Source organism: Merops nubicus, unplaced genomic scaffold (assembly GCF_000691845.1).
Source record: "Merops nubicus isolate BGI_N331 unplaced genomic scaffold, ASM69184v1 scaffold47768, whole genome shotgun sequence".
Lineage (NCBI taxonomy): Eukaryota > Metazoa > Chordata > Aves > Coraciiformes > Meropidae > Merops > Merops nubicus.
In genome coordinates this window covers 26,444-36,510 of record NW_008628590.1, presented here as the reverse complement: position 1 = coordinate 36,510, position 10,067 = coordinate 26,444, and the positions used below count along the sequence as shown (strand labels likewise).

At 37.2% G+C, this 10,067-nt stretch overlaps 1 protein-coding gene across 1 annotated transcript in view; it reads left to right on the top strand.

Moving 5' to 3' along the window:
* Positions 1-666: 666 nt before the first annotated feature.
* Positions 667-10,067, top strand: part of NSUN3 (NOP2/Sun domain family, member 3) — a gene marked incomplete at its 5' end in the record, with an annotated part of 17,022 nt that continues 7,621 nt past the window's right edge. The window contains 4 exons of the mRNA XM_008946682.1: positions 667-785; positions 2,329-2,672; positions 4,326-4,480; positions 5,009-5,130. Coding sequence (XP_008944930.1) covers positions 667-785; positions 2,329-2,672; positions 4,326-4,480; positions 5,009-5,130 — 740 coding nt within the window. The remainder of the gene's footprint in view (positions 786-2,328; positions 2,673-4,325; positions 4,481-5,008; positions 5,131-10,067) is intronic.

Genomic DNA, 10,067 nt, shown 5'->3' with positions numbered 1-10,067 from the left:
GGGGAGGGCTGCTGCGTGCCCTGAGGGACCGAAAGCCAGGAAAATTCACTGTTTAACTTTGGAGTTTTTCTGATGAATAGCACGAGTTTCTTAGGAACAAAAATTCCTTCCCCCCTTCCCAGTAGGACGTGAAATTTTCATGGGTTAATAAAAACGAACCAAAAAAGTATAGCTAATTGTTTGTAGTTTTTGTTTTGTTTTGATTCCACGAATAAATTAGTTACTGTAGTGATTTGTTGCTCAACTTCAGCCAACTTCCACTATGTTTCACATTAATTTATTTCTTTTATTTGAGCACATGTGTGTATCTTGGCACAGGTAATCATAGTGCAGAATCATAATCACACCTCCTGATTTTGTTCCTGGTGTATTAAGAGTCCCAGGAACCACTGGATTATTAACATAGTGGATGTGGAGGAGTATTACCAGCGAGCTTTGAGTGACCTCTTCACAGCTAGGGAAGAGGATAGTACAGTAGCTCAACTTGTCTGTTCTCTGAAATCTGTCAATTTTGGTTGCATGTTTGATGTGACCTCGATATTTGAGCATCCTAATATCACTGATACTAAGTTAGTTTAAACTGATAAAACATTCTATTAATAATTCTAATGAGAACTAGGAAGGATTTCATTTTTTTGTTTTTAATGCTTTTCTTTTTTCCTCCTTTCTCTGCAGCTGGAAAATAAAACAAGAGGGAGACTTCAAAAGCAGATTTGTCAAGTTGTTCTGGACCATTTTGACAAGCAGTACACAAAAGAACTGGGAGATACATGGACCAGTGTCAGGTCTGTTGATTGGGGGAGATGGAGGGTGAGAAGAAGTCCTGTTATTCAAGTGCTTCATAAAATAACTTTGAAAAGTCATGGACTGTAACAACTGCTTCAGTTTATTTCAGTATAGAACTAGCACAAAAGTGTTAAAAGCCAGAAGACTAAAACATAAGATTTTTTTTTTTTCCTTTGACTTAGTTCTTTTGGACATAATGAAGTTTCTGTTCTCCTGTACATATGCACTGCAGGGAGTCTGCCATCTTAGGTGTTTGTTGACTGCTCTATAGAATCATGGTCCAAAAATCATTCCTTTATGCTTAACGGCTGGTTTTTTTCTACAGCTTTAGAGTATCTTGAGAGAATGGGACAAAAAATGTTAGGTGAGAAGTACATCCCCTGATTTCTTTCATTAGAAGGAGTTGAATATTAACAACATACAGAAAAGGCTATCACTTATTTTGAGCCTTAGTCAGACAGCTGCTAAAGAACTGGCTGTGGAATTGAGAGAAGACCATCTTCCCTTCCCTGGGAAGCTGGTGGTTGTCACTTCTAGGAAAGCCAGCAGAAGAGCCCTTCTGGAGAAGTGCAGCGCTTAGCTTATTTAGTTTTCAACAGGAATCTGAGAAAAAGCAGTTCACTTTTACCTAAAGTGCATGAGAAGTGCTCAGATGATCCATGTTGCTTTGAAGGGGAAAGTATTTTACATGATTAGTCTTGGAAACCATGTAATTCCTCTGAGTGATCTCTTTGGTTTAGCCTGTTTGGATTAAAAAGTAGTTTAAAAGAAGTGTCTCCATTGTTTTAAAAATATTTTTTTAAAGAAATGTAATTTAAGTGTATCAACTTAAAAGCTCTTAGGTTGGATCAGTGTGTATTTCTCTTTTAGGAAGTGATTTTTTTCAGGTTAGATGAAAAAATACTGAGATAAATTTAAGTAGAAAATGGGGGAAATGCATGTAAGAAAGGTCTGAAAAAACAAACTGAAATACAAGCGATCATGTTCCTATCATAAAAGTGCTGCATTTTTACTGTCTTCCAGGAATGTCCATTGGTTTAAGTTTCTCTGGCCCAATGTCTGCAGAACATAAAAGGGAATTTAGAAAAGAACACTTCTAAAAGCTTCATTTTACAGTGTTGGCTGGAATAACGGTTGTAAAGCCAATGTGATTATTTTTATTGTGATATTTACAGTGAAGGGTACAGTTGTTCTTTGTCCTTAGGGGAGTAGTACTTCATAGTCAGAAGGAGCATTATGCTTTGTAATTCATTAATTCTACAGTCATTTGTTAAAGAATTATGAAGAACAGAGAACATCTTGTTTCCAAACAGTGGTGGTTTAAATGCAATAATTAGCTAACAGGAAATCAAGCCACTATTTTAAAATTATTTTCCTGCATACTGTTCTTAATCATACCTAATAAAAATGTTTCTGTTTTGATTATACCAGTATCAGCCAGTGGAGAGATTGTTACCCTTACATAAGAGAAGCCTTCCTACGCTATGGAAAGCTCATTTTATTTGTGAAGTTACTGAACAGTTTTTCCTTTTTTCAACCTAGAGATGTACTCACCTGCCCATTGTGCTGGCAGTATGCCGTGCTGGTTAACAAGTTCAGCCAGTCTGCTGAGCTGGAGAACACGTTGCGTGTGAGGGGATATCAGCCTGCCTTCCAAGGACGTTTGCCCTACCTTCCAGCGTCGCTTAAGTGTTACACTGGGAGAACTCCTGGGAGATTCCCTGCACAAAAGCACCAGGCTGGTAAGCTGAAGGAGTATTACCTGCTGAACGCTGCTTCGCTGTTGCCCGTCCTGGCGCTAGAAGTGAAGGATGGGGAAGACGTTTTGGATCTCTGTGCTGCCCCAGGGGGTAAATCAGTAGCTCTGCTGCAGTGTGCCTATCCAGGTAATGTCTCCAGGTGCTGTTAGAAGTTGGTCCCTTGTTCCATGCCTTGGCTGTTTCAGTTGTGCCTGTTTTCTGTACAAGATTTGAATTAGGGGGAAAAAAAAACAAACAACAGTTTATCTTCCCAGAAGTTCTGTGCTATTTAGCAAAATATTTATGAAGTCTGTTTACCTAAAGGAGGATGAAAAATGCAGTAGATAATTAAATACAGGTTCCTGCAGGCTGACAGACAAATGTGGAATACCTCAATGTTTTTCTTCCTTACTGGTTCCCGTATTGTTACTTCTCAAGCAGTTAGTTAAAATCATATAGATTTCTTGGCACAGGGAGGTAAGTAATCGGCAGTCTTATAATACCTGTATTTTTGTACTTTTTTACTTTTTTTCTCTTTTTCTTTATCTCTGTTGGCTCTCTAGCCACTAATTTGAGTGTACTTAACATGTAAAGCAGAACATAACAAATTAAATGTGCAAGACCTAAGCGAAGGGAGACAGCTTATGATGAGGAATTGGTCTGTATCAGTATATAATAAGCTTTGTGTCTCAATCCACAGAGATGTTGCGGAAGGGGACTAGGATAATCACAGTGTTTAGAAGGCAACAGCAAGCAGCAGTTCAGTTCTCCCAAGCCTGGGATTTAAGGCAAGCTGTGATTGCAGCTCCCAAGTTTGTGTTAGCTTGGGTAGTAATTGTCTCAAAATGTTCACAGCACCTTATGTTCTTGCTGCTGAGACTGTTACTATAACCACCTGCATCTGCTGATCACAGCTGGTTCTCCCTCCCTCTTCCAGAGGACTGAGGTGATGCCAGTGAGGTAGAATGTGGATTGCCCCTTTACAAAGGTTTAAAAACAAAACAAAAAAAAAGCAAACCAAACCAAACAAACAAAAAAAAAACCACCAGCAAACCAGTCACTTTTATCCCATGGCTGCTTCTGAAAATACCAAATTGTTGCAGAGAATGTAAGATGTGAGGAAGCTGCTCCTTAATGTATCTCAGAGAATGCCAAAGTGTACCATATTGTGTGTGGCAAACATGGTGTAGGACAGTCTGTGGAGATATTAAAATAGAAATTTTATTAAATTAGAATTCAGGACTAGGGAAAAAAATTGCATGCTGTGTTTCTGGTCTGGGTACAAGCAACAGCAGTGTTTCTTCTGACAGGGTAACTGATCTGGCTACACTGTTAAAGGTAAGTGCAACCAAAAGGCTTTTGTTAAAATGCATCTAGCTTAAATTTCAAATAAATAAGGGGTTGGACTTCTTGGCTTTGGATTCACAAAACAGTTTTGTTTATTTAAAAGGCAATTAATTAATAAGGAGCATCTACTCAATTTAGACAGTGGCTCAAGGAGCCCAGAAGGGCCCTCTGCACTGGTCTGTGGATATGAATCATGTTTGTTTTACTGCGGAAGTCTATTGCTACTATAAGAATTTGCTAGTAAGTATTTATGGATTGCTTTGTAGGAGCATGTTTATAAAATTCAGTAGTGTTATAAAATGTGCAATAACATAAGCACCTAAGGTGTAAACTATGGCAGTCATGGCAGAACTACTGAAATCAGTGTGACTCTTTATGTTTCTAAAAAAAAATTAAACAGAAAAAAGACATAAAGACCTATTTTATGGTGTTTAATTTTTTTATTTTCCTAAGGTAAATTTCACTGTAATGAATATGATGATTTGAGGTCAAGATGGTTGAAACAGACAATTGAATCCTTCATCCCGGATCCTCTGATTAACTTAATAATGGTCACTGGACTGGATGGTAGAGAGATTGGAAATCTTAAGCCTGAATTATATGACAAGGTAATGTTATAACCTACTAGCAAATGGTATTTCTTCATTTTGCTTCTTTTTCTTCTTTGTTCTCTCTTTTTAATTTTCTTTCTTTTTTTAATGTCCCCCTTCTCAAAATGTGTAACATATCAAGGGGAACCAAGCTCACATAGAGGATTTGCAGAGCCTCAGGAATCACTTTCTGAAGACTGTTGTGCATTTATCCATGTATTAGATGATGTTACCCATTTATCTTTGGTAGTGAATTCTGAAGACCTTGGAGCAGTGTTATTTGAATAATGTGTAATTAGGAAGGGGGGATAATAAGTGAGGACTATTCAGGTAGAAGGTGCTTCTGGAGCAGTAATTTCTTATCCCTCTCCCTGATAACTCTATAAAAACTTCTAAAATTATTAATTATGTAATTTCTGCCCCAAATGGCAAAGTAAAAAGGGTGTTCTAAGTGTTTGCAAAAATACATTGAGTAGATTTTGTGACACTGTTCAGGAAGTGAATACGTTTGTTCTGAAGTGTCTTATTTGCTCTTAACTTGTATAGGTGCTGGTTGATGCTCCTTGTTCAAATGACAGAAGTTGGTTGTTCTCTTCTGATACTCAGCAAGCTTCACATAGGCTCACACAAAGGAAGGAGTTGTCATCTCTGCAGTTCCAGCTGCTAAGGTGAGAAGTGCAAAGGAAAGCTATTAAATGAGCTTTTTGTAATCAATAAAAATGATGCGGGCAAGATTTGTCCTATTTAATAACCAACACCAGGTTTCAGCGTGTGAAAAGAATGTGAAAAATATGCTGTTGCAATGCTCTTTAGAATAAGTAGTTGATCTAGAAGAACATGAATATGGAAATTTAAACAATGAGGCCTAGAGCCTCTCCTGCTGTACTGTTCTCTTAATGCCCTTGTTCACATGTATGTCCATTTCCAGGTGACTCGAAACCACCTGGTACCATATCAAAATATTTTTGGCGGACGCAGCTAAAATGGCTTCAGATATATTCCATTTCTGGAGCAAAACCACAGATGTATTTTGTAATTGTGGTTTTTATAATATGTGAAAGTAGTTTGTAAACCTCCCAAGCTGGACATTCTTCCCCAGACTCCTTTTGTTGTTGTTCTTTCATAGAATTGTCCCTTACGGTTCTTTCTTACAGGTTTTTTGATAACTTAGCACTAAGTCAAGACTGGTTACCAATCATCACTTATGTCATTAGTTAATATTGCTTCAGAATTTGCTTTCTGAGCTGTTTATCTGAAGAGATTGTGTCCACTGTTGCACATCCTTACATGCTGCTTGGATTTAATATCCGTCTGACTGTAGCACAGAAAGAGTGCTGATCATAGTTGATAGGGTGAAAAAGTAAAAGGATGTGGAGTTTGGTGGGGCAAAGAGGATTGTTTTGTTTATTTTTCAAGACCATCCACTCAATAATCCATGTCAAGGTTGTCGTGCATTACACTTTTTGATACCAGCCACAGACTAGCATTTGGGAAGCGTCCTGCTGGACAAAAAAACAAACAAACTAAAAACAAACCACCACCCCACAAAACCTTTTAAACCTCAGTGTTTTTTACAAAGTAACAGTCACACCTGAAATCCATCTGTCAAGGCAAATTGAGGGAAAAAGAACATATTATTAAAAAGAAAAAAGAAGTTTTTATGGAGAGTTCCCACTGCAACAGTTCAAGATAGTTTTGCATTACTTTCAGTTGAAAAAGGCCTAGAAGAAGCCTATGATTTATAACAGAAATATGACTATCTTATTGAAGTAATGCATCATGCCACCCATTTCCTTTGGAGTAATCAATCACATTTAAAACACTGACCTGTTTCAGTTTTCCCTTTTCAGTATTTGACATATAAAATCCAATTTGTGAACCTACCTAAAGAAAGCATATATCATGCAGAGTAATTTTGAGAGTTTGCATAAATCACTCCAGATTGTAATCCTGAAGTGGAGAACTCATGACAGCAGGAACTCTAATTTTTTAAAAAAGGAGGTATTCATGTCAGACCAAACCAGATTTAATTAATTATTTCTAAATCAGGAAGAGAACATTACTTCTGTTGAAAGTATACTATAGCAACAGCAATAAGAATCAGATCTGTAAGGACAATATATTTTGATATGTAAATTGAAGTAGATTATGGTAGTAAAGGATGTTAATTTCAATTTCATTGCTTAACATAGGTCTGAGCAGTTATGTAGATAGACCAGTTTATTGTTAGGTACACTGGAATCCTTTTGTCTTTTAAAAGATTTTTGATCATATGAAGTTAGTGAGTAGGTTGAGGACTTAGATATTACAAGTGTTATTGGGTAAAATATTTGACATATTCTCAGTAAACGGTATAGCTGTCCACTGTATTATTGTTCCTTTTATCTCCTGATTTTAGAATGAATTTCCAATACTAAAGACATCTCAGATCTCGTGTGACAGGGAAAAAGGAAATGATAAAATGAGGCCAGAGAAGGCTTAAATCATTTGTGCAAATGCATTAGAAGTTTGGCGCAACTAAAATTGTGCAATACTACCCTATTCAAGCCTTTTTTTTATGGCTAAAGTGCAGAATTATAAATAGAAAATTGAGTTTTAATCCTGTATGATACTTGCAGTAATATTCAAAAGGTCTCAACCTACATTAATCCAGCCCTACTGCATTTTATGTGAGTCAGCTACCTCTGGGTTATCTGTTGAGGTTACCTGCTGCTTTATGCTTGTGGGTGTTTCTCACCTTGGTTCCTGTATGATTAAAACAATAACAGGTATAAAGCTGGATCCCAGCAGTTTTGTTGAGAGTAGTGTAAGAAATATTGCATGATTTGAAGACGAAGCTTAAAATATAAGGATCAAGCATTGTTTTTAATTGTTTTGCAATACAGTTAAATACAAGGGTAAAACACAAACAAGAGGAATGAATTGCAAAGGGGAGCTCTATTTTCATTCAAAATTTGAGATTTGCTCTTGTCTTAAGGAAATGCTTCACTTCTAGTTTGTTTTTCTGGTTTTGGTCTTGCACTTTTTTTGGAGGGAGCATACTTTCTGTTTTAGCAGATCTGAGTGAGGGCAAAGCTGTGGACATGAGTGAGTAAGGCAAGGAAGGGAGAGTGCTTTTTGCAGTACAATGTAGTTTATTAAGTACATTGAGGCTTCAGAGAATAAAGGTCTGGAAGAAATGTTGAAACTGATGCAACCATCTTCATACTCCAATCTGAATGAAATCTGAAATGTAGACAAGTGGCATAAATGCTGAACAGCAAATTTTATGAGGGCACCACTGATTTGGAGGAAACTGAGACTGTAATGATTGTCAATACCAAAACCAAAGCATCCCTGCTGAGTGCTATAATCCAAGAATTTACTGCAAATCTTGTTGTTGTTTGGAATGTTCATGCAGAAACCAAACTGCAAATTGAGGAAGGAATGTTCACTTCCTGATACTGAATGTAGGACAAAATGCAGTGGCTCATGTAAGTGAATTTACAAATGTTATCAGTTCTCAGAAATGAAATTTTAAAAACTGTTTCAGATGTTGTAATTATTCCTAGGACGTTTATTGTGGCTGAAAGAAACTGTGTTAGGGTTCAGCTAAATCCAACAGGATACAATTTAGAGAACATAGGATAGTCATTCAGACTACTGCAACTCTTCCAGACACAACATATCTCAGTAATTAAAGAGCTCTAATTCTTGTTTAATGAGGTTCTGGTCTACAGGAACTCAGACTTACTTTAAAAGATACATGTTGGCTGACTATCGTTTTTCACCTCTTTCTCTGCCTAGTGGTTAGCTACACGGGAGATTTTTTTTGAATACCTAACATGCACACAAAAAGTTAAGAAACTTGGGGTGCCTGAAAAGTCTGCAGTCTTCTTTGGATTACTGGTGGCAAAATAAGCCATACAAAATGCTCATTTTCCTAGCTGATCTCTTTCGAGCTCTATGTATTCATTTTTTTTGAGCTTGGGGTGAAGCATTAAACTTGGCTTGAGAAATCCAGAAAAGCCTTTATTCTTCCTAGTTAATTAAATGCCTTAATCCCTGTTTTGCTTATAAATATGATTTGTAAGGAATTGTGTCTGGTTCTGTATAACATGTGTATCTCCTTTTACAGACCCTATGGTAATGGAGTGCAATAGTGTGATGAAATTAATGGTTTGCTCTGTATAAAGAACGTTTTTGTTTTGGGTATCAATCATAACAAGCTGTTTGAAATTGGTGATCTTTTTCAAAAGAAGGTTACCGGAAGTTTTGAGGGGGTCTTTGGGGGGGTTGGGTTTTTTCCCTCTCTCATTGAATAGTTTGGGAGGTAGGAGGGTTGTGCAGATGCTTTTACTTGGAAGGAAAAATTAAAAAAAAATCTCAGCCTAAATATTCTGAACTTTTTTTTTTTTTTTTCTGAATTAAAGGGTACCTAAACCATTACTTAGTGTCACATGTAAGTAACTAGGTGTTGTACGAGTGGCTTCATAAAAGTATTGATCTGCATTTGTCTTGCTCCTTCAGTCCCAGAGCAGAGGAGGCTGATGGTGCAGTGTGTGTGGTGGTTTACCAATCTGCACATGTGGGAAGTAAATGAGACTGTTTCCCTTCAGTCATCAGGAAGAATTGGCAAACTAAGTCTCTAAGGGCTAATCAACATCCCACAGGACCCACTTTATTTTCTCCAGTCCAGAGCTTTAAAAATATATCTTACTTAGAAAAAATGTTAAAACTTTTGGTGGAAATGTAGGAGACAAATATAACAAACCCTAAGTTACAAGCTTTCCTCTTTTCTCTGGTATGTGAAAATTAGTGATACAGTTTCACAGAATACATATAGATTTATTTGTTGAAAAAGCATGTTTTTCACATAGTGTGTAGGAAATACTGTGTTTTACTGGAGAAACCCTGATACTCTTCCTCCTGCATTCAGTCACTTCTCTGTTTTCACTGAAATAAAGAGTTTTCCACATGCACCTAGAGAAAGAATTGTGTGCTCTTAATTGTGGTAGTTCGTTGTTGTTGTAGAGTGAAGGCAAATATTGTTTTTAATAAATATACTGTCATGTATTCAGTATATGGTACTACTGTACCACTTCTGCTTTAAGACAAAAGCCTTTGTAGCACATGGGTGTGTAATGATGAAGTAAAAAGGAAGATGCTCACACTTAAGTACTTGTCCTTTCCAGGCAAAGTGTTTCAGTTTTGTTTGTGATTTGCTACTGGAAAAAAAACTCAGACTTTAATGTTCATTGCAAAGGCCAGGAGAGCTGGTGTCTTGAACCTTTAAAAAAAAAATCACCATCATAGAAGTTGCTTGAGTTTGAGTCTCAGACATTAAAAGGATGGCAGGGCTGAATGTTTTGGGGGAAGGAGAAGCACAAGGGAGTTCTTCCAGAAATACAGTAGCTCTTCTGCCACGAATTTCTGTTTGAGCGTGTCCTGGACTCCTGCACAGGAGCTGCCTGGGTGAAGTACACCCTGGTGTTTTGGGGTGACCTGAGGGAATTCTGAGCTGAGGAATTAATTGGGTACCATTTTCTGTGGAGAATGGAAAGAAAGCATGTAGAAAAGTGGAGAAAATTCTGTTGATGATTGTTTCATCACACTGTTCTTCATC